This window comes from Myotis lucifugus, unplaced genomic scaffold (genome assembly GCF_000147115.1).
Source record: "Myotis lucifugus unplaced genomic scaffold, Myoluc2.0 scaffold_85, whole genome shotgun sequence".
NCBI lineage: Eukaryota > Metazoa > Chordata > Mammalia > Chiroptera > Vespertilionidae > Myotis > Myotis lucifugus.
Genome location: NW_005871133.1, coordinates 3,838,877 through 3,862,458, shown reverse-complemented (window position 1 = coordinate 3,862,458; position 23,582 = coordinate 3,838,877). Strand labels below are relative to the sequence as shown.

At 45.8% G+C, this 23,582-nt stretch overlaps 1 protein-coding gene across 2 annotated transcripts; it reads left to right on the top strand.

Moving 5' to 3' along the window:
- Positions 1–1,082: 1,082 nt before the first annotated feature.
- Positions 1,083–22,632, top strand: SLC10A1 (solute carrier family 10 member 1). 2 transcript variants are annotated; one of them, XM_023755880.1, is made up of 7 exons: positions 1,083–1,150; positions 1,312–1,557; positions 2,115–2,617; positions 10,415–10,625; positions 16,277–16,455; positions 18,601–18,797; positions 20,884–22,632. In XM_023755880.1, exons 2-7 carry the CDS (start codon positions 1,552–1,554, stop codon positions 20,988–20,990), a joined length of 1,203 nt encoding a protein of 400 aa, XP_023611648.1. In that variant the 5' UTR covers positions 1,083–1,150; positions 1,312–1,551; the 3' UTR covers positions 20,991–22,632. The 2 variants fall into 2 exon arrangements, with proteins under 2 accessions (XP_023611648.1, XP_006091092.2); XM_006091030.3 differs by lacking the exon at positions 1,083–1,150 and having other exon boundaries at positions 1,202–1,557.
- Positions 22,633–23,582: the final 950 nt, after the last annotated feature.

Sequence of the window (23,582 nt, the reverse complement as noted above, 5' to 3'; positions counted from 1 at the left end):
CAGCCAGTTTTGTTGCAATAATTATTTGTTTAAGAGAACATGTCAGTTATTATCTTGTTGTTCTTGTTATTCATCTTTACTCGAGGATATTTTTCCATTGATTTTTTTAAGGAGAGTGGAAGGGAGGGGGAGAGACAGAGAAAGAGAAACATCGATGTGAGAGACACTGGCTAGGGTGATATGCCAGTTATTTTGTAAAATGTCCCATATTCTAGATTCTGATTCGTTCTTTATATTTTGTTTGTTTTCCTAACACTTGTACTTCCAATAAATCGCCAGTTCAGTCTAAAGACTTGATGAGATTCAGAGTAAGCATTTTTTACTATATTTATATTGTGTATTTCATATTGCGTTCCATCAAGAGGCATGTGATTTTAGGTGGTCATGCTATTGAGAATGCCAACTTTAATCACTTGCTTAGGGGGGAAACTGCCAGGTTTTGCCAATGTAAAAGTACATGTCTTCCCTCTGTGATTATTAATTAATCTATAAGGTGACTAGTGATACTTTATCACCAGAGGAATACTCCGGTCCTCAATTACTTTTTACCCAACGGTTTTAGCATCTATTGATGGTCCTTACCTGAATCAACTATTTACCTTTAGGGGTTCAAAAATGGTAATTTTTTATTGTGTTTTTGCATTGCTATTTTGCCTTCTTCTTTCAAGAAAGTAATTACTGCATTCAGGTTGTTGGTTTTTTTAATTCAATGGCATGTTTGGACAGTTTTTATTTGCTCTGTGGCAATGTTTTCCCAGGGAATATTCTTCAATTGTTGGAAACTTTTGCTACTCTTTTCCTCTTTTACTTTATAGTGAATTTAATTTCATGCTGTGTATTACTCATTATCAAATGGGCTAGTTACTTGCATCAGCCAGATGCAGGTTACTTCCTAGACTACTGCTCATCCACCTGATTCTTCATGTAGCCCCAGGTGGAGAGGATCCTGCCACCCAATCCTTAATGCAGGATTCCCAAGGCCCCTCGGGCCTTGTTGGAGTGTACTCATTTTTAGGCGCTTCCTCATACCAACTCAAAATCCGTCCCCACCTCTATCCCACAGTGGCTACCCTGCCCTCGGGAGTCCCTCACAAAAAGCCTGATCTCCCGTTTCAGCAAATACGGAACCATGAGACCCCACCCAGGCCTGGTAAGTTCCAACCCAGCCAAGAGGCAAGTGTGTTTCTGAAGACTGGTCCCTTGTCCCCTCTGAAGGTCCTACCCTATGGCTGGGATGAGAGGAGGGAGGCTCAGAGGGCCACACTCTGTGAGCCTGCCCCAGGCATGCCTGTCTCCGCCTCTCTCTCCAAGGCTGCAGTTTTCCCAGAGCCGGGCTCCCTGCCAGAGACACACAGGCACAGAACAAAAGTAGAGCTGTCAAGAAGTTGGAAGGAAAAGCCGGTGCATCCCTGCTTCTTGCTCAGAAGTTTCCCAGCTATGGGGCTCCCCGGGCTGCTGGCCAGCGAGTCTGGACACAAACCTCCACAGCCAAGGTGCCCTCAGAGCTGCCCTTCCTGAGAGCCCCTCGGCCATCCCTGCAGGCTCTTCCCTATGGAGGTGAGCGTGTTCTTCCCCGGGGACCCTACCACCCAGGTTGGGGGATAGGACATGGGTTTCCCCAGCACAGGCGAGAAGGACATGGGCACCTCATCTCCTGGGAAAAGAGTCGTGGACACATCGTTTCCTAGAGGCCAGTGACACACCCGCCCCTAGACTGTCCCACAACCCCTTGGGATGTGCCACCGATGTCCGGAAAGAAAGGCACCGCTGGATTCGTTTCACCCCGAGTGAGGGTTTAGGAGCGGAGGTGACTCGCTGGGCCTGGGGAAGGCACCCTCCTAAGGCAACCAAGACCGAGCAGAGGATGAGAGGGCTGGACTTGGACTGGTGCAGGCCCTGGACTGGGACCCAGGAGCAGAATATCTGGGGCAAAAAAGAGAAATAAGTGCCCTGGTCCCAGAAGCAGCCAAGTGGTAAAGGAGTGTTAGTGGCACCCAGAAAGGTCAAGGAATTAGGGAGAGACAGGGCAGGCCGGGCAGATAAGGCTCCAGGCTCTCCCCTTTGGGGCCACAGCCAGTTGCATAATCCTTCTATTTGCATTCTGGCCTGGACAGCCTACCAGAGTAGACCATATCAGACCCACAACAGCTCCACTTGTCCTGACACTCGGCCCAGGAGGTGACCGAAGGTGTCCAGCCAGGACTGAGCAGCAGAGGGAGCCAGGGTGTGCAGGTCTCCCGGCCTTGCGCTGTCGCTGGAGGATGGAGGCCCTCAATGTGTCGGTCCCACTCAACTTCTCCCTGCCGCCCAACTTCGGCAAGCGCCCCACCGACCTGGCGCTGAGCGTCATCCTGGTGTTCATGCTGCTCATCATGATGCTGTCGTTGGGCTGCACCATGGAGTTCAGCAAGATCAAGGCTCACTTCTGGAAGCCTAAGGGGCTGGCCATCGCCGTGGTGGCGCAGTATGGCATCATGCCCCTCACTGCCTTTGCTCTGGGCAAGCTTTTCCGGTTGAACAATATTGAGGCACTAGCCATCCTGATCTGCGGCTGTTCCCCTGGCGGGAACCTGTCCAACGTCTTCAGTCTGGCCTTGAAGGGGGACATGAACCTCAGGTAGGACTGGGAGTGAGGAGGGAGCAGCCTGGGGACACGGGCCACATTGGAGGTGTCACAATCATGAGGGAAATCTGGGCTAAAGACAGGAGAGGGGATGAGTGGGGACTGGGTGGATGGTAGGGTTCGAAGTGGCAGCATTTATTGTCAAGACCTTATGCTGGGCTGGGAGCAGGAGCTGAGGTGTGTCTTGGTTTAAGCACCATGCCAAAGGGGCCATGCTGGTCCAGTGGCATCCTGGAGACCCCCTGCTCCCAGAGGCATCTCAGGTGGGGTGTAAGGATTGTTTTAAACCAAAGGGGCCTCTGGAGAACTTTACCTGCCTGCACTGGGGGACAAGTTGTCTGCTTTGAGGCCAGAGATCTGACAGGGGGTTCAGGTTGGTTCCAGACACCTCCATGGAGATCAAGATTTGGCTTGGAAACCAAATAGGCACCTCCAATTCCTACAGAGCAAGCAGGGATTTCCAAAGCTCCTCCCAACTATCCAGGCAGACGGGATGTCTTCCCATAACTTCCCCCATCCTCCCATCAGACACAGGAACATTTCCAAGTGAAGACACAACCAGGTAGACCCAAGAGTTTCCCAGCACCGGCCAGGTGATGCTGGGCCTCCCCTCAGCCCAACTGGTGTGGGGGTGAGGGAGGGGAGAGCGGGGAGTGGGACCAGCAGCATCCCCTTATGCTGGCTGAGGAAACATCTGCAGAAGCTCCTGCCTTTACCTAAGCCTCAGCCTCAAGCTGTGTCCTGTGGTTGGGTCCTCAGTTGAGATGCTTTTCTCTACTGAGCAGGGAGGGCAGTGGACTCAGACAGTCCAGCTGGGTGTCTGTCAGCACCCTGCCCTTGGCCGATGTTTACCAAGGAAAGCCCCCAAGGAAGGAAGTCCCTCCTGGTGATGCCACGTGAGGCCGGGGTGTATTTTTAAGTGAAAAAAAGAGAATGATACTTTGGGTTTACCAGGGCCCGCCATCTGAGGGGCTCTGGAGTCCCCACCCATAGGATTCCGCCCTCACCGAAGTAGACTATGGAAGAGAGGGGCAAGGAAGAGGCTTGGCCTGTCCAGTGTCCCACGGGAACATACCAACGTTGGCGCACCACACTGAGGAAATTCTTCCCTCTGTCTAATCCACATCCTTCCTGCTGCAAAGCAAGCCCTCAGTCTTTTATTTTTTTAAATAATTTTTTTTGTAATTTGTATTTCAGAGAGGAAGGAGAGGGAGAGATGGAAACATCAATGGTGAGAGAGAATCATTGATCGGCTGCCTTCTGCATGCCCCCTACTGGGGATCAAGCCCACAACCCAGGCACCTGCCCTGACCGGGAATCGAACCCTGACCTCCTAGCTCATAGGTCGATGCTCAACCACTGAGCCACACCAGCCGGGCAAGCCCTCAGTCTTAATCTGGCCCCTGGACAGAGCTCGCTGCAGCCTCTGTGTCCTAAGAAACCCAGACTACATCCTAATTCTGGCTGAGAAGGGATGCGGGAAGTCGGCTGTAGGGAAGGGGCCCTCTGAGGACGTTTGCATCTGTAGAACCACAGAGCAGGGCGGGCTGGTGTAAAGGACAATGGGTAATATGTCAGTGTCAGTGGCCAGATACCCCTGCCTCTTTAGCCCAAGGGCACTGGCCAGGTCTCTTCAATACAGCTGCATGTCTGAGGCCCTCAGCCCCCACCCACATCCAGTGACTCAGGGATGGGACCTCGATGCTGTCCTGCTCAGCCTCCCTGTCTGGGCATCTGGAGATGGTCACTTCTACCTGGGCCCCCCCAAGAGGTAATGCTCTGCCTGGACAGCCCCCTTCCAGCAGAGAGCCCCTTCCCATGGGCACCCCTCCCGTGCACACTAAGCCACGCCGCAGACCCCTGGCGGAGCATGAGCTCATCATCAACCATCACACGCTACCAGACTTCGTATTCCAATGTGAGTTCCTCCAGGACAACGTGCAGCATGTAGTGTAATTATGATAATGAGACCAACAGACACCTTCAGGGTCGGGCATGGGCAGTAAAGGAACACAATGCCGGGAGGTCCCCCTAAACAGTGCAGGCGCTCTGGGTGCTCTCTGGGCGCAGGAACCCACCCCCACCCCCACCCACACCCCCCGCAGCTTCCTGCTTTTCAAGAGAGGGTAGAAACTCCCTTTTTATGTGAAATCTCTACAACTCATTAAACATTTTTAAAAACACCGTGCCACTGCCTTAGCTGGTTTGGCTCCATGAACAGACTGAAAGGTCAAGGGTTCAATTCTGGTCAAGGTCACACACCTGAGTTGCAGGCTCAATCCCCGGCCCTGGTCGGGGCATGTGCAGGAAGCAACCAATAGATGCTTCTCTCCCTCTGCCTCTCCTCCCTTTCACTCTTTCTTTTTATTTTTTTAAATATATTTTATTGATTTTTTACAGAGAGGAAGGGAGAGGGATAGAGAGTTAGAAACATCGATGAGAGAGAAACATCAATCAGCTGCCTCCTGCACACCCCCCAATGGGGATGTGCCCGCAACCAAGGTACATGCCCTTGACCGGAATCGAACCTGGGACCCTTCAGTCCACAGGCTGACGCTCTATCCACTGAGCCAAACCAGTTAGGGCCCTTCCACTCTTTCTAGAAATCAATGGAAAAATATTCCTGGGTGCGGATTAACAAAAACAAAAACACTGTGCAGTCAGAGGCCAGGTGTCGCTCAAAGGCTGCCAGGGTGAACTTCCCTATAAGCACCGTGTCATGAGCAAGCTGAAGTTCAGAGACTTGCCTGAGGTTTCCCAGAATGTGTGGGAAAGTGGTGTCTCCTTCCTGTGACTCTGCCTCACAGATGGAGTGAGTCTGGGGCGACCACCATCCCATTGCAGGAAGGCAGGCACATTCAGGGAGGCTAGGCCACCAGGCAGCCACTTAGACAAGCTCCCCAAAAAGCAGGCAGCCCCCAGGCAAGAGAAAATGTCCTTGAAGTTGAAGCGAGCCCAGCTTGTCAGGGTCAGAGGGGGCCAGAGGGAACTGCCCGCTCTGAACACCTGTCACGCCCCTCAGGTTCATCTGCTCCCTCTGACCCTACTCACAGCAGAGACCAGAGCCACTGGCTGTGGGGGCAACAGACATGGACACAAGCCAAGGATTCCCACAGCTCTACCCATCGTGACATAGGGAACCCAACCAGGATGAGCCTGGCTCCCAGAGGTCTCCACTTCACCCAGAGTCTGGCAAGTCCCCTCCCAGTTCCCTCGGCTCTGACACGGCGTTGGAAAGCAGGTGGTGCTGTGCCCCGAGAAGTTAGGCAAAGGGATAAATAAAAAACCAAACATGCTCTTTCCCCTTGACCCCTGGCTCCCCGAGAGGCCACCGGGCCCGCAAGTCACTATGGAAGAGGTCCCAGTCTCAGAACTGGAGCCTGGTCAAGTCAAGCTCCCACCCCACCCCACCCCCCATTCCTGTCTTTAAAGGTAAACTGGGGAGCACGACAGTCACAGATTCCAGGAAATCGGGAGGTGGGCGTACCTGACCAGGGTCCAGCACTTACCCATGTGGAGGAGGTACCTGAGGGTGTACAGTCTGTTCCCACACTCCCGCATGCACAAAGCACAGCAAGTCCCAGAGCAAATTCCAGAGCTCCTGACGCGCCGGCCAAAGTAAGCATGACGCCTCTGCCCAAGGACATCCAAACAAGCCGGCCAGTGTGTGGCCTTTCTCCTAAGAGAGATCAATAGCTAGCACCGTGTGCCCGCCCCACAGGGAGCACCTCCCAGAACTCAGCACTATCGTAGTATCATTTATACTGTTACTACCCAGGTACTGGTCCATAAGCAAGATACACTGTCGTGTTTGCCTGTTTTCAATGTCCTACAAACGCTATCCTACTACCCAAGTCATTTGACAACCTGCTTTTTTGGAGATAAAGGCATAGAAATTAAGTAGCTCCTTTGTGCGCTTGAACTGCCGTGTAGTGTGCTTGTATTTCTCTGTTCTCCTGCTGTCGGACATTCATGTGGACTTCACGTGTTGTTGCTGTGACCGGCCTTGTGCATGTGCCCCAGTGCTCACGTGTGAGAGGGTGTATAACCAAAGCAGGCGGCGGGTCATGGGGTTCACACATCTTCTACAAACTCTCTCTAAAGTAGTTGCATTTTTTCTATGCTTTCCTCCGTATTTGGAATTGTCAGACTTTTCCATTTTTGCCATCTGGTGAGACTAAAAGGGGACACAGTGGTTTTAATTTTTTTTTTTAATTTCATGGGAGATATAGTACCTTTTCAAATATTTATTGGCCATTTGGGTGTCCTCTTCGGGAAATATATCCTTTGCCAATTTTTTTTTATGGGACTATTGTGTTTTTCCTCACTAATTTGTAGTTTATATTGTTTTTATATGTTGCCACAGTCTACTCACAGTTTGGAGCTTGTCTTTATACTTCGATAATAATGCCTTATAACACAGACTGCTTATTTTAATTCAATCAAATTTGCCAACGTTTTTTCTTGACAGTTTATGTTTTTGGGGTTTCTTTAGGAAGTCTTTTATTACCCTCAAGGTCATGAAGATATTCCCCTAAATTTTCTTTGAAAACTTTTAAAGTTTTACTTTTCACATGGAGATCTTCAGTTGACCTAAAACTTATTATGCACGCTGTGATCTTATTTTCTTTTCTATATTATAGAGAAAATTCCCAGTACCACTGAGTTAATTTTTCTCCAGAATTTGTAATGCCATCTCTCCCACAGATGAAACTCACAAATATGCATGGGTTTGTGTCTGGGATCTCTCTTCTCTTCTATTGGTCTCTGTGATTATCCTTGCACAATATCACATTTTCTTAATTATGACTTTATAATAAATCTTGATTTCTGAAAGGTAAGTTCCCCCTTCCTTGTTTTTGAAAATTACACCAGCTATTCATGACCCTTTACTGTTACACTTGAATTTGGGGATTAGCTCTCATCTACAAAAAATGTTGCTGGAATTTTGGTTAAATTTGCATTAAATTTATAAATAAATGTAGAGGCCATCTTTCTAATATTGAGTCTTCTCATCCATAGAAATAGTGTAGACTTAGGCCTTATTTTATACCTTTCTATGAAGTTTTATAATTCATCCCTTAAAGATCTTGCATCTTTTTTATTCATTTCTAAATATTTTATAGTTTTGTGATTATAAATGGCACCTTTTTAAAAAATCATATGATTCTTTTTCCTACTAGATCAAGACAATAGAATTTTTTATATTAGTAATGTATTCAGAATTACATGGATTCTCTTATTTACTAGTTATAATTGAAATTCACTTGGATTTCCTCTGTAGACAGTCCTATCATTGGCATATAATGAAAATTTAATTTCTTCCATCTCTATACCTTTCCTATTTCTTGTTTTGTTGTGCTAGCAAAGACCCATATATAGTATAATTTACAACAAAGTTGATAATACTGCTATTCATCTAATTTTTCACCATTAACTTTACTGTTTCCTGTAGATTTTTTATAGATAACCCTTTTCAGGTTCAGGAATTTCCATTCTGTTGCTTAGTGTGCTAATTTTTATCATGTATGAACACTGAATTTTGTTGAGTGACACTTTTCTGCCTATAAAATGATCATACCATTTTTTTAAATTTGATAATAGATTATCTAATGTTAAACCATTCTTTAAAAAAAAAGAATAGTTTATTGGGGTTTTTTAGAGACAGAGGAAGGAAGAAGGGAGGGACATCAATGTGAGAGCTTAACCTCGATTGGCTGCCTCCTGCATGCCCCCCCCACCCACCCACCCCCCCCCACACACACACTGGAGATCAAACACGCAACCCAGGTATGTGCCCTGACTGAGAATCAAACCCGCCACCCTTCCGGGTATGGGACGAGGCTCTAGCCAACTGAGCCACACCAGCCAGGACCAAGGTTTTAATTTTGATGAAGTCACATTTATGTTTTTTCTTTGGTTGTTTGTGTTTTCGGTGTCATATCTAAGAAACTATTGCCTAATCCAAGATCATCTCCCCCATGTTTTTGAATATGCATTATATTATTATTCTGTCCCAAATATTATCTTTTTCATTTTTTCATATTTGACCCATGAGATAATTAGATGTTTTGTTTTTCCAGTTTCAACTCTCCTCTTTTCAGAAGCCTAAGATATCAATTCTGATCCCTCTGTTGGGCGTTAAAACCTAAACTTCCAGATTATCACAACTAACAATTGACCCCGGCTTCATTTCAGTCAACATTGTTTCATTAAAACACTGATGAGATGCTGTGGGAACTTAACTCCTGTTTGTATCAGTCCATGGTAAAATTGCCTTAGCATGTACCTCACCTTGCTTAAAGCTGCAGGACCTATCAATAACTTTAAATGAAGGCACTTTACTTTGCATTCTTTGTGTCTGATCCCTGGAAACCTCCCTTACTTTCTTACATGCTCACACATGTTCTTATGTTCTTAAGGGAGGGTTTTCCCATTATTCAGCCCACAGGATTCTTTAGGGTCTCTGCTCACCTCTGACAGCTTCTTGTCCCTGTGATGCCTCCCCCTGCTGCTGTTCTTGATGGCTACACTCTGGACCATTTGGACTAGGCTGTACTTGATGTTCATTTAAGCCATAGTTCACCTGTATGGACACAATGAAGATGAGGATAGGGCTGTGGAGAGGAGGGATACACCCTTACTGTGATTTTCCTGAGGTCTTGTCAAGCCTTCTCCATCCACCCACCTCCCCAACCTTCCCACTAGAATGGAAGTCAAAGCCACATAGTATAAGGTCAGAATCCCCAAATCCAAGAATGCTTCCTACCAGCTTCATTCTCTCAGCTGGTCTTTCTGGAAGGCCTGTGCCTACACAGGGTCCTGGGACTAACATGTATTACATTCCACATGGAAATGGTAATAGGACAATTAGGATACAAATTAGAGCTGGGAGGATGTATTATTCAGGCTCTGAGACTCACACTCAAGTTATCTTAAATAATGTAAGGATAAAACAGAAAGCAAATAACCTGAGAATTATCAGTGTTGGGGACTAGAACTGCAATCAAGATGCAAAGCAGGTCTGATGGGCAGGTTATCTGGTCACTCACTCAGCAATGGGTAGCTATTGCTGCCTTCTCTATTGCTCCACATTAGGTCCTCCATTTATTCTGTTTCTACAGCTTTGCTGCTATTTCTTATTGTCCTTCTAATCATGGCCTCTGTTTACTTTTTCTTCACATGTTTTTGGCTTCTGCCTGACCATCCCTCCAATGACACCCCCTCTCCAAGACCCAGGGTTCTATCACTGCGTCTCATATTCAGAATCTCCAAGAGAGAAAATGTTATTGATATAATCCTTGTTATCCCAGTTGGACACAGCCATTGTGTCCAGGCATCCCTAGGCTCTGAGACAGACACGACTGTGGGTCGGGTGCTATTCTGTGATCCAATGGGCTAAAGTCAGAGTGATGAAGTCACGCGGTTAACTTTCTTCTGAATGGGCTGTGCCTAGGGCAAGTGCTCAGAGCAAAAGGAGTTCTGTTACAAAGGAGCTCAGAACGCTCCTTCCATAAGGAAGCACAGGAGTGAAGCAGCTGGACAGACCTGGGTACAAATCCTGTCTCAGCCTTTACTACCTGCACAATCCTGGACAAGTCACCACTCCTCTGGTCCCCAGCTTCCTCATCAGCGAAAGGGAGCTGGCAGGCTTACTCCTCAGGCTACCGGGAACAGGAAAGGAAGCAGTGTGTGTGAAGTGCTTAGCAGTGCCTGGTACGTCGCCAGCACTCACCAAAAGAGTCTATATTAATGGGCTTTCTCTCTGCACTCTTCCTGTCTCTCATCCAGCATCGTGATGACCACCTGTTCCACCTTCATTGCCCTGGGCATGATGCCCCTCCTCCTGTATGTTTACTCCAGGGGCATCTATGATGGGGACCTGAAGGACAAGGTGCCCTATGGAGGCATTGTGTTGTCACTGATCATGATTCTCATTCCTTGCACCATAGGCATCTTCCTCAATGCCAAAAGGCCACAATACGTACGCTATGTCACCAAGGTAAGAGCATGGGGGCAGGGCAGGGAGCAAGAATGCTGCTATCCTCTCAGGGGATGGCTTGAGGCAAGTCATTTGGGTTTTTTCTGTGTTGGTTTTGTTCCTTGTTTTTTTTTTTTTGTGGGTTTGGGGTGTTTTTTTTAAAGACCTACTATTAGGACACCTACGTCATGGGATTGCCATGTCCCCTGAGAATACTTTCAAAAAGTCAGGAGGAAAAAGAAAAACACCACACACACTATAAGGTATTTTATACTCATTACTAGAGGCCCAGCACATGAAATCGTGTGTGGGTAGGGTCCCTAGGCCTAGCCTGCGATCAGGGCCATCTTCCGCCCGCTCGCCAGTCCCCAGTCCCGCCCCGCTGCCACCCACCCAAGTTCCCCGTGGTTCCCCATTGGCCATCTAGCAATCAGAGCCTGCGGGTTGCGGGGAGGGACCGAGAGGTGGTCAATGCACCTCATAGTGACTGGTCGATCAGTCATTCTGGTCATTACACCGTTATGGTCGCTGGCCTTTTATTATATAGAATTTTAATAATAAAATTAAATTTTTATTATGCACCTACTAATTCTAATTTTTCTCCTACACTGTCGGAGGATTCACTGTTCTCAAAGAGTTTATTGCAGAAAGTAAAATAGCACATGAGAAACAAGACCCAACACTGCACAATCAAGCATTGGCAGAGCAAGGTGAGGTTAGTGAGGGCTGGGTAGTCACAGAAGGCCTCCTGGAGGGGACAGTCTTGAGCCAGACCATGAAGAAAGGATGAGACTTGGGTAAGCCTGGGACAAGCCTGAACACAGGAGTTCAGAGGGGACTGAGGGCAAACTTGGCTGACTGGTCAAGAAGCCAGAGGGGTAGAACCCAGGGGAAGAGGAGTGTTCACACTCCCAGCCATTTCAGGAGCAGGATGGGAGGAGAGGGTTTGGGGTAGCACTGTGGTCACAGACAGGGCATCATGCCACTGCCCTGTACTTGGAAGAATCAGACTCTTGGAGGGCTACCAGGGTCCCTCTGCCAACTTTCATGACCTCAGAGCTCAGTCTCTGTCAGTCTCCCCTCAGGCTCACTGCTCATCACTTGTCCTTGGGAAGGGCTCTGCCTCCAACATTCTGAGGGCCTGTTTCTGTCCTGCCCCTATTTCTTTGCCCTCAGGCCAGTCTACACAGCATGCACCTGGAAGCCAAGGCTTAGCAGCTGCTTGAGCCCTGAGATAAAAGATCTATAATTCAGCCCTAGCCGGTTGGGTTCAGTGGATAGAGCATCGGCCTGTGGACTGAAAGGTCCCAGGTTTGATCCCAGCCAAGGACACATGCCCGGGTTGTGGGTTCAATCCCCAGTAAGGGGTGTGCAGGAGGCAGCTGATCAATGAGTCTCTCTCATCATTGATGTTTCTCTCTCTCTCTTCCTTCCTTTCTGAAATTATATATATATTATATTTTAAAGGCTGCAATTCAGGTTTTCAGGGTTGATTCTCACACTATCATTGTCAAGAGTAGTTTTTGCCCTTGTCCTGACCCAGTCCTGATACTGTGCCACAGGTCCCTTCTTGCCTGTTGAAAGACACCCTACTTCACTCTTGATATCTTCCATTCTCTCCACCCTTGCTTCTCAGAGACCTCCTTTTATTGATCATGTCCTCCACTTCCCACTGCTCCCCCATCTTGCTCTCATTTCCAGACCATCTCTGAGTTAGTTCTTCACAATCAGCATTGACACAATGAACTGCCAAACCTTTCTACATGAATATGCTTTTAAAACTCAGTATGTCTTCAATTAAAAGCATCTCCACCCCAAGCCGGCTCCTCCCCTCCCTGTGATTATCCCAAAGAACAGCATTCCATTCAACATGCCCAACTGCCTGAGCCAGAAACTGGAAAGTTCTTCTCAGCGTCTCCTCTCCCCTCCCCCTCACTCAGGCTAATCAGTGATTCCACCTGCTTTTCTAATCCATTCATTCCTCCCATCCTAATCCACTGTCTTCATTCTGGCCTCTATCCTCTCTCACTAGACAACTGAAATAACCTTCAACCTGGCTCTCTGACCCATTCTTACACTGAGGGTGGAAAGTTCAAACGTCATCATGTCACCACTGCTTAAAGGCCCTCATTGGTTCCTTACTCTCCCCCAGAATAAAGTTTAAACTCCTTACTGTGGCTCCTCAGGCCTTTCTGGATTTGGTCTCAACTGACCTCCCCAGTCTCAGCTTTTTTCTTTGCACATGTCCTTCCCTCCACCTGGACACTCCTCCCCTCTCCAAGTCCCCCTCACTCATCACCTTTCACTGGGCTCACACCCACTCACCCTTCATGTCTCAACACAAATGGCATCTCCCCAAGAAGTCTTCCTTAGCTCACAAGCCTGAGTAGAATTCTGGTCCTATTTACTTCCATAGCACCCAACACTGGGCCCTTGCAGCATTTATCATACTGTGTTATAAGCACCTGTGTGTTTATTCCCCTCACCTTGAGCTCCTCAAGGAGAAAGACCCTAGCGGTTAGTAGCCAGTGGTTCTCAACCTTGGCTGCACATTAGAATCACTTGGGGTAGCCTAAGACCATCGGAAAACACATATATAATTACATATTGTTTTTGTGATTAATCACTATGCTTTAATTATGTTCAATTTGTAACAATAAAAATACATCCTTCATATCAGATATTTACATTACGATTCCTAACAGTAGCAAAATTACAGTTATGAAGTAGCAACGAAAATAATTTTATGGTTGGGGGTCACCACAACATGAGGAACTGTATTAAAGGGTCACGGCATTAGGAAGGTTGAGAACCACTGTCCGAGAGATTTCCAAACGAAAGTTAACTCCTAAAAACTGGCTCTGGCAGAAGGTATTGCTCAAACTCTGTTCAACCAGTTGCATTTCCTAGTGGGAGGTCATTGATATGCCAATATACAAGTTCAGGGACACCCTGTTTAGAAAGGCAATTCAAGTAGCACTTTGCCTTATCCATGCAAGGGTTTATTCAAGGCTGCGTGGTTAGAAGGTTGCACAACATGACCAGGAGCCAGTTTTGCCATAAGCCTTCCACCACTCTTTTAAAAAGGGTCCAGCCATTACTTTGACTCAGCCACTCTACCTCTGCTTTTGCCATACCTGCTGCTACTGATGAACTAACCTGACCCCTTTGGTCACATAGCTTCTGCCAACTTGTGGCTTCTGGCTGCTACTGATGAACTAACCTGACCCCTTTGGTCACATAGCTTCTGCCAACTTGTGGCTTCCGGCTGCTACTGATGAACTAACCTGACCCCTTTGGTCACATAGCTTCTGCCAACTTGTGGCTTCTGCTGACCCCAGGCCTGTGTCTTTAATACTTGCATCTGCTCCTGCTTCCCTGTAATTCTGAAATCTCCCAAAAGGAGAGGATGCGACTAGTTGGGTCATTCACCAGCATGTGTAGGCCACCTCTGTGGGAATAGGTTGGGCCAGGTCATCTCCTGGGTCAAGCTGATGACATTGGCTGCCCATGAATGGACACTCATCAGTCTCAATCACTCATGAGAGGGCAGTGCAGACAGGTGGTACAAAAACCAGGTGAAGCAGGTAGTTGTGGCCATGAGATTTCCACAGATGGCAGGGCTGTGACAGGAAACTTTGGGATGTGAATCTCTTCTCCTTTACCTATCTCTATATATAAAAGGCTAATATGCAAAGTGTCCCCTCAGGAGTTCCACTGGGAGACTGGGAGACCGGGAGTTCGATCATTCACTATGACGTGCACTGACCAGGGGGCAGCACGGAACGAAGGAAGGCCCCGGCCGGCAGCAGGCAGCTGGATCGCTGGCCAGGCCTAGGGACTCTACCCGTGCATGAATTTCGTGCACTGGGCCTCTAGTGAGCAATAGTAGGAGCTACAGTTTAGTGAATGGTTTTGATATGGCAGGTCAGAGAGGTTGAGTGACTCATTGAAGTTTACACATCGTGAAACCAGCTGAAGCAGCTTCCACACCAGGATCACAGCAACGTCTATACTCGTAACCACTCTGCAGCCTCCAAGAGTGGGAGACGGAGCGAGTGAGAGCACGAGAGTAAATGCCCACAGAGAAAAAGGTCTGCCGGATTCATGGGGCAATTCCTGTAGCCCAATGCCCTGCCCCTCCCATTATCCACTACACTCTTTTGATGGGGTCAAAAACTATTTGGTCATTCGGTAGAAAGCAACAAAGGACAGGAATCCAAAAAGAGAAAAAATTCAAACTGCAAGAGCAAACTGAACAGCTCATCAGTGAAGTCATGTAATAAAATCTGAAGCATGTGGTTATTGATGAAATCTGTGAAATTCCTTCCTATCCTGGGATAGGAACTGGTTAGTACAGGTGATATTTTATATGACCACATCAGTTGGAATATGGATTTAAAAAACATAGAAATGCAAAACTGCAGCTGAAATTTGAGGAAAATAAATTTTAAAATGCTACCAAGACAAACTTGTGGATCTAAGTAGTGCCACTGAATTGTACACTAAAAAAATAGTTAAAATGGCAACTTCTGTGTTATAATTTACGACTATTTTTTAAAATGGTACTAGGGATATCAAATATTACACATGTGAATGAACTGAAAACTGAACCAACACATATAATCATTACATTTGCTATGTGTATATACTTATATATCTTTACTAAACAATGAGCAAGACCAAGAGCATTAAATCTGTGCATATATTTTATCATTTGGAGTATGTCTTTCTCCATAATGCAAACAAGAAAATGCACTTTGAAAGTTTGCATCCTATGTCACCTGCTGAAAAATCTTAACATTGTAAATTCATTATAAATCTATTGAAAATTGAAAAATGTATTAAGATGCAACTATAAAAAATTTGTAATAAAACTCAACATTGCTTTCATATTAAATATTAACGTACTTAATAGTAATTATTAAGGGCAATAAATGTTGCTTTCACAGCACTTGCCTGGGATAAGGTGGACACCTGCATTGTTTCTATGATGCCATTATTACCCAAGATATTTCTGAAACTTTCTTTTGTAACCAATTTGCAGGTCACTCAAGAAAGGCACGTCTCTTTACATTTGGGATCTAAACCCACATTACCTGGCTTGATCATCCAATTTGCTTACCAGGTTCACTTCAAATGATTCTTGGCAACTTCCAAGAGTCAAATTCATCCTAGAACGTATGAGGTCCTTACCCATAAAGGAGGTATTTGAGACAAGTAGGACAGGTTCTAAGAATAACATCGATTAAGTTCCAAACTATTTGGAGCAATGGAAGTATTGTTGGATTGTGTACACAAGCAGTTAATGACTTTGCAAAAGAATTTTTAATTTACAAGAACCACTTTGCAGGAGGACTGAACAGTCTCATTCCTTCAGAGCCACTTACTGAAAATCTGCTATCCAGAGATGTCAACAGATGCTGCACTTGGCTTAGTCTTTAGTAACAAGTGTTAATTGGGTCTCTATCCTCCAGAAGCTTCCTAGCTACTGAAAAGAATCCCAAAAACACGGAAAATAAAGGTCTTTGTATTCCCTCCCACTTCAAATACCAATTTTTAAAAATTAAAATGTCTTTCACCTCCAGTGCCCACCTGGGCTTCACCATGCCTCTCTGCTTCTCCCTATCCCCACCCCCCCTCTAATGGCCTTTTCTCGTCCTCATTCACAGGGAGGAATGGTCATCATGCTTTTGCTCAGTGTGGCCATCACAGTGCTCTCTGTCATCAACGTGGGCAAGAGCATCATGTTTGTCATGACACCCCACCTGTGGGCCACCTCCTCCTTGATGCCCTTCATCGGCTTCCTGCTAGGCTACATTCTCTCTGCTGTCTTCCGCCTCAATGAACAGTAGGTATTACTTTAGTCTCACTGTTCTGTGGGCCTCATTCTTGTCCTGGGCTCTCAGGAAAAGGATGAGGAGATCTGAGACCTGCGGAAGGCATTTCGCCAGCAATATGTTCAAATGCATCAACTGAACAAGGGACTTTAGACTGAAATATTGGGAAGGTATTGAATGGGTTAGAAACATTAATCCAAAGACCAACGGCATCTCTCTAATCATCCAAAAGAGCAGCAACTCATGGCTCCCTCCAGAGGCTAGATTCCATCTCCTGCCCAACTCCCTGGTAGCTAATGACACTGGGGTATCTCTGTGTCATTATGACAAATGTTGATCATATTCTTCCTCTTCCACATTTCCTCCTTTTTTCCTTTGACAAGAACACCATCAAGTGACAGCTCTGCTGACGTAGCTGGGACCTCGGCTAGAGTCTAATCCAATTCACAAACAGCTGCTACTTTAAGGGAATAGATAACTTTGAAAGCCTGGAATGGGAACATCAGGCACCCTGTCTATACAAAGCAGTGCATGTCCAGAACTTTTGCTCTTTTCAAGCATAGTAGACAAATGTTTATGCAGGAATTTACATTAGTAGCACCCTAGCACTCCCGTCCCCCACCTCAAAAAACTTGTGTTTTAAATATATAATTTTAAAATAATTATTCATACAAAAAACAAGTTGGTAGTTCCCAGTAGGAGGCGGGATTGGGTAGCTGGGTAAAAAGGGTAAAAGGATTAAGAAGTACAAATTGGTAGTTACAAAATAGTCACAGGGATGTAAAGTATAGCATAACGAATACAGTCAACAATATTGCAGTAACTATATATGGGGCCAGGTGAGTACTAAAATTATCAGGGGATCACTTTGTAAATTATATAATTGTCTAACCACTATGCTGTACACCTGAAACTAATCCTCCTATATAATAAAAGGGTAATATGCAAATTGACCCTAACAGCTGAGAACAACCAGTCGCTATGATGTGCACTGACCACCAGGGGGCACACGTTAAATACAGGAGCTGCCCCCTGGTGGTCAGTGCGGTGCCACAGGGGGAGTGCTGCTCAGCCAGAAGCCAGCTCATGGCTGGCCAGCGCAGCAGCAGTGGAGGGAGCCTTTCTGGCAGTGCTTAGGGGAGCAGGCCTAAGCCGTCAATTGGACATCCCCCAAGGGGTCCTGGACTGCATGAGGGCACAGTCTGGGCTGAGGGACCCCCTGAGTGCACAAATTTTCGTGCACCAGGCCTCTAGAATAAAATAATGAATATCAATTATAATTAAAAATAATAAATTTTACATAATTTTTAAAAATAATCATCCATTTTAAAAAAACATGCTAATAAAGACCAAATTAGTACAGGATATAACACATGGTGATACAGTAGAGTCAAAAGACTGCCAATGACTACTTGACGTCAACTTTCACAACAGAGTGGTATGGATCATATATGGCCCCAACATCACAGCATCAAGTACTGCCAGAGCAGTCTTCCTCATATGCTGAGACAGCTCTCAGGGGTTTTAGTGAATAACAATTATTTTAATACATTAATTACAATTCAATGAATTAAACGTACATTAAATGTAAACATTCCATTCTTTAATTCATAAAATGGGAAGCAAAGCTGAGATTGTATTCCAATGATAGATAAATGTGGCTGAATCAAGTATATTTTTTTAATCATCACGTTTTAGAGTTAAAGGTAGCAAAGCCAGAAACTTGGGAACAGGACAAGATCTTCAGGTATTTCAATCCTCTACTATATGTTAAAAATTTTAATTGTCCTCTAAGTCCAATATAACAAGCCAATGATTGATACTGGCTCACACCTTCCTTTCCTCCCTCACCAGCTGGACATTTCTCCAAATTTTAATTTAGTAACCCTACAAAAGTGGACAAATCGTCCATTTCCAAGACAATAAAAAGTGATCTCATAAACACTCGCTTCATGAACCCACTTCCACAAGGCTGGATTGGTGATTTTAACATGTGTCGACTCCCCTTTTCCTGAAACCATGTACACTCCACTCCCTGGCACACTTCCTGTCTCAGACTGTTAAAGTATCTCGGGGGAGAAGATAGGGAAGTGAGGCTGTACACTCATGCCTCTTCCGTGAGGGCATACGGGGTGGTTGTTTTGTAACCTACACAGATGCAGGCGCACTGTCAGCATGGAGACTGGATGCCAAAATATTCAACTCTGCTCCACCATCCTCAATGTGACCTTCCCCCCTGAAGTCATCGGACCACTTTTCTTCTTTCCTCTCCTCTACATGATTTGCCAGCTTGGAGAGGGGCTTCTCCTCATTGTCATCTTTCGGTGCTACGAGAAAATCAAGCCTTCCAACGGTGAGTACTGAATTATTCCCCTTGGAGATCTCACATATTGGAGAAAAACAAGCTTCCGGCAAGGACCTGTTAGATGGGGCTTTAACTATCAAGTCACTAGAAACCAGGTAGCAACAAGAAGTACGAAGGGGCCTTAGCCTGTTTGGCTTGGTGGATAGAGCGTCGGCCTGCGGACTGAAGGGTCCTGGGTTCGATTTCGGTCAAGGGCACATGCCTGGGTTGCAAGCTCGATCCCCAGTGGGGGGCATGCAGGAGGCAGCCAATCAATGATTCTCTCTAATCACTGATGTTTCTATCTCTCTCTCCCTCTTCCTTCCTCTCTGAAATCAATGAAATCAATAAAAATGTATATATATAAAAAAAAGTACGAAGGGCCTCAAAGAGCCAAGGATACTTCACTCACTGCAGTTTTGGGTGGAGTTTGCCTCATGGGTAATTTGGGCTGCTTTCACTGAGGAAATCATGTATAGGGCTCAGGATGAGAACACAGGACAGAACCATTTTGGCCAACAGATAGTTGTGAGACGTCAGTTCTGTGAAAGGCCCTATTCACAAGAGTTCAGGAAATTTGGACTGTAGGTTCTCATGTCTTAGAACCAGGTCAGAGTCCCAGCACCACTGGCACCCCTACAGGAGGGAAAGCATTCAAGTAATGCAGCCTCATAACCCTGAATCCAAAACAGAGGATCCCAATTCTGGTTACACAGTAAAGAAAATTTAAGTAAGCTTACTGAACAATCGCTTTCACAATCTGGTCTGGTTTGCTTTATACCTTAATCTGATTACTACTGGATTAATAACTTCCTAGCCAATTAGCACCTATTTCCTAAGAGGCTCAGATCATTTCATTCTCTTCCAAACATAATCAAAACTCAAGAAAGCTCAGAGTCCCTTCCTCAAAGTAGACTTTAACCCTACATCTTTTTTTCCAAACCAGGAAACAACCTTACTTGATAACATTTCAGTATTTTATATTCTAAACATCAGTATATTCATAATCACTCAAACCCTCAACTCTTATTCCCACGAATTTAATTGAGGGCCCCTTCAAAACCTTTTCTAGGCCTAGGGGACTGGTTTACACCCTAAAAGAAAGATGCAGCTTCCCTGGTGAAATTATCTTACAGTAGGCAAATGCAGATTTACAATGAACTAAGATGCAATCTTGGTATCAAGCAGTCAGAAAGAAATAGAGGATTATACTTCAGAACCATTTTATAAGTTTTGGTTCGAACTATAGTAGAGCTGTAGAAAATCTAGTTTGATGCTTATCCAAGAGCAACTCAGAAATCTGTTGCCCCTGAAGTCTCCACCCTCTTACCAAAAAAATGCAAGAGGGAAGAAAAGTTTCTACAACAACCCATTAGGTTCCCAGTCTTAGTTCCAGAAAGGTCTGGAGTGCCCTTATGGGGCCATGCTCTAAGTATGGGTATTTGGCTCTCAAGACCTAAAATGAACTTCACTCACAATGCACTTCAGAAGACCCCTAGGACAAAACTAAGTGAAAGCACCTTACTTTTGGACCTAACGAACCATAAGGACCCAAGCAGCAGTACTCAGGATGAAGAATCTGCCAAGTTTTAACGGTTTTGATATCTGTACCCTTCTACAGAGATGGGAGAACCAGAAAGGTAGACCCTATCTTCACAGCTCCTCACGACAGCCATGCAGCCTGGAAATGTAGACTAAACCAAATGGGGGAAGGGAGAGGCATGGGAACCCACCTTAGAAGACTTCCCTAAAGTTCTTTTCTCCCTGACCGCTGCTTGCTCCCCAAATGCAGTCAACAACTTCGCTTAAATTCAACTCCCCTATTGAATTGCATGTACAACAAAGTTGGACATGGAGCCTCAGAGAGTCAGTATTCTGCTAATTAGACCTTTTGTGACTAGTATTACCGTTAGGTATGTTGAGGAAAAGCAAATCCTTTCTCAGAATTAAAACATGGGAGGAGAGATGGTCAAGAGATGAAAAAAACAGAGCCCACCCTAGGGGTAAGATGGTTTTGTCTTCCAGATTGAACAAGCTTTATATTTACTATTCTCTCATTCTCCTACCCCACCCATAACTCTTTTCAACTTGACAGATAAAACAAAAATGATCTACAAAGCTGCCACAACTGAAGAAACCTTTCCAGCGGCTCTGGGAAATGGCACCCATAAAGAGGAGTGTCCCCCGCCTTACACAGCCTAGCCTTCCCCCAGTGACCTGGATTCAGGTCAGAAGACAACTCAGAAGGAAATGTGGTAAACTACAGAGAAAGAAAGATGAAAGGAACGCACCAGCAGTGACTGAGTCTGTCTCCAACATTTCCAGCAGAAACTAGCAGCAGCATCAAGAGTCTTGGCTGCAGGACAGATGGGGTGGGGAGGCAGGGGGCGGGGGGGTGTCTAATTCTAAAAGCCTCGCCTATCTCCAGCTTAGAATTTCATACTTGTTTTTTTTAAAAAGTTAAGACTTGCTCAATGACAATCCTTTGAAAGGAACCCAAACTGCCTTTTACCTCTGCATCCCTAAAACAGTGCCTGCTAGGCATATAAAAGTCACTCTTTCTCATTCTGGCCAGGTGGCTCAGATGGTTGGAGCTTAATCCTGTACACCAAAAGGTTACCGGTTGGGGTGCCTCTGGGAGACAGCCAATTGATGTATCTCTCTCTCCCCCTCTCTAAAATATCAATAAACATATCCTTGGGTGGGGATATTTTTAAAAAGCACTTGATTTGTGAACTACTCAAAAAATTTTTCTCAAAATCAAATACCCAAATCCAGTTCCAAGGGGATTTTGTTTTTAATATTTTTATTGATTTCAGAGAAGGGAGACAGAAACATCAATAAGAATCATCTATCAGCTGCCTCCTACACGCCCCCTACTGGGGATCAAGCCCACACCGAGGCTTTTACCCTAACTGGGAATCGAAACCTGACCTCCTGGTTCATAGGTCAATGCTCAACCACTGAACCACACTGGCTGGGGCCATTCCAAGTTTTATTACTAAAAAATAATGCTCAAAGAGCTGCAGGATTAGTAGACTTCCAAAAATCCTTTCTAATAACATTAAAAATCCAGATCCTGTTCCTCCCGTCATTACTGGGATTAAAGTTCTTGAGAACACAACTAAGACACCAAGTATGCAAAAGCAACTAGACAAGACAAACTCAAAAACTCAGCCATAATGAAAGAATATAATCCCAGTAGAGGGGAAAACTGTAATCCCAGCAAGGGGGGAGGGGGGAATTTTAACAAGAAAAAGCCAGGCAACAATACAAAAATCAATAGAATTGTTTCACTAATCTAATAATTCTATATTTCATCAGTTCATTAGTGGTTTTCACATTAAGGTCCCTCAAAATTCAGAGTTAAGATGCTGCCAAAATGAGTGGTTTCTCAAGTCAAAGAAAATACTCAAATTGATATCCTTGAAAGTTTCTCCAATAAAATTTAAACATTTTGCATATTGTTCATTAAGCAGTGGGTCAAATATTAAATAACAACTAATATTAATAACACTTGCAAACAGCCTACCATGCCTAGCTACTTGTGATTTTCACATCATTTAACGATTAGATACAACTGAAACTGACATTAATTTCATGACATCAGTCTGGCAAATGTCCAGGACTATCAATATTCCTGGTACCAGAGCAAACTTAAGAATCACTGATTTGGGTCACTAATACCCTATTAAAAATGAAGATATGTGAAAAGGTCTCCCATTTATCGTTTTTACACATTATATCCATATTGACCTGTCTATGCCAATTGTTTTCTCTAACATCTAGCAGACATCATCTGCTAGGAAACTTGGTTAAGTACAATAAAGCAATATAAGAACAAGTTTAGCTTTTTGAGGAAGTGAAGGCTGGAGTTAAGATTTATTGCCCTCCATGTAAAAAGGTGAAGGGGAATATAGTTAATATTGTGGTAAGTCTGCATAATGACAGATGATTACTGTGTATTATACACCTGAAACTAATGTTATATTATACTAGAGGCCCGGTGCATGAAAATTCATGCACTGGAAGGGGGATTCCCTCAGCCCTGCCTGACCCCTCACAGTCCGGGAGCCCTCAGGGGCGGGAGGCGACCCAGTGATCAGGGGAAGGCAACGCTCCCATCACACCTCTGCTGCTGCCACTGCTGGCAGCACAAGCCTCCGGCGGCCCTGGGCAGCTGGGCAGTCGCCATCTGAGGCTTGCCTGCGCCTCGGGCCGGCCCTGGGCAGCTGGAGGGCTGATGGGACTGGGGGACTCCAGAGGCAGGTGCGTGGGCCCGGCCTTGCTGTGCCCCTGCCACCCCAGCGGGGCTGATGGGACTGGGCGCCGCCATCTTTGAGGGTGTGGCAGTCAATTAGCAAATTCCCTTATTGGCTGTGGATGCCACCATATTGAAGGGTGGAATAGTCAATTAGCATATTCCCTCTTTATTGGCTGTGAGCACTGCCATCTTTGCAATGGCATGAGGGTCAATTAGCATATTCTCTATTAGATAGGACTAGAGACCCAGTGCACTAAAATTCATGCACTAGGGGGGAGGGAGTCCCTCAGCCAGGCCTGCACCCTCTCACAGTCCAGAACCCCTCAGGGGATGTCCACCTGCTGGCTTAGGCAGGGAGCGGGCCTAAGCCACAGTCGAACATCCTTAGCACTGTCGAGGAGTCAGGAGAGGCTCCCACCACCACCACTGCACTGGCAGCCGTTAGCCCAGTTTGTGGCTGAGCAGAGCTCCCCCTGTGGGAGAGCACTGACCACCAGGGGGCAGCTCCTGCATTGAGCGTCTGCTCCTGG

Excerpts from the sequence above, each read along its gene's own strand:
- SLC10A1 (XM_023755880.1), top strand. Across the intron at positions 10,626-16,276 it reads ACGTACGCTATGTCACCAAG|GGAGGAATGGTCATCATGCT; the intron begins GTAAGAGCATGG and ends CCTCATTCACAG. Across the intron at positions 16,456-18,600 it reads GTCTTCCGCCTCAATGAACA|ATGCAGGCGCACTGTCAGCA; the intron begins GTAGGTATTACT and ends TAACCTACACAG.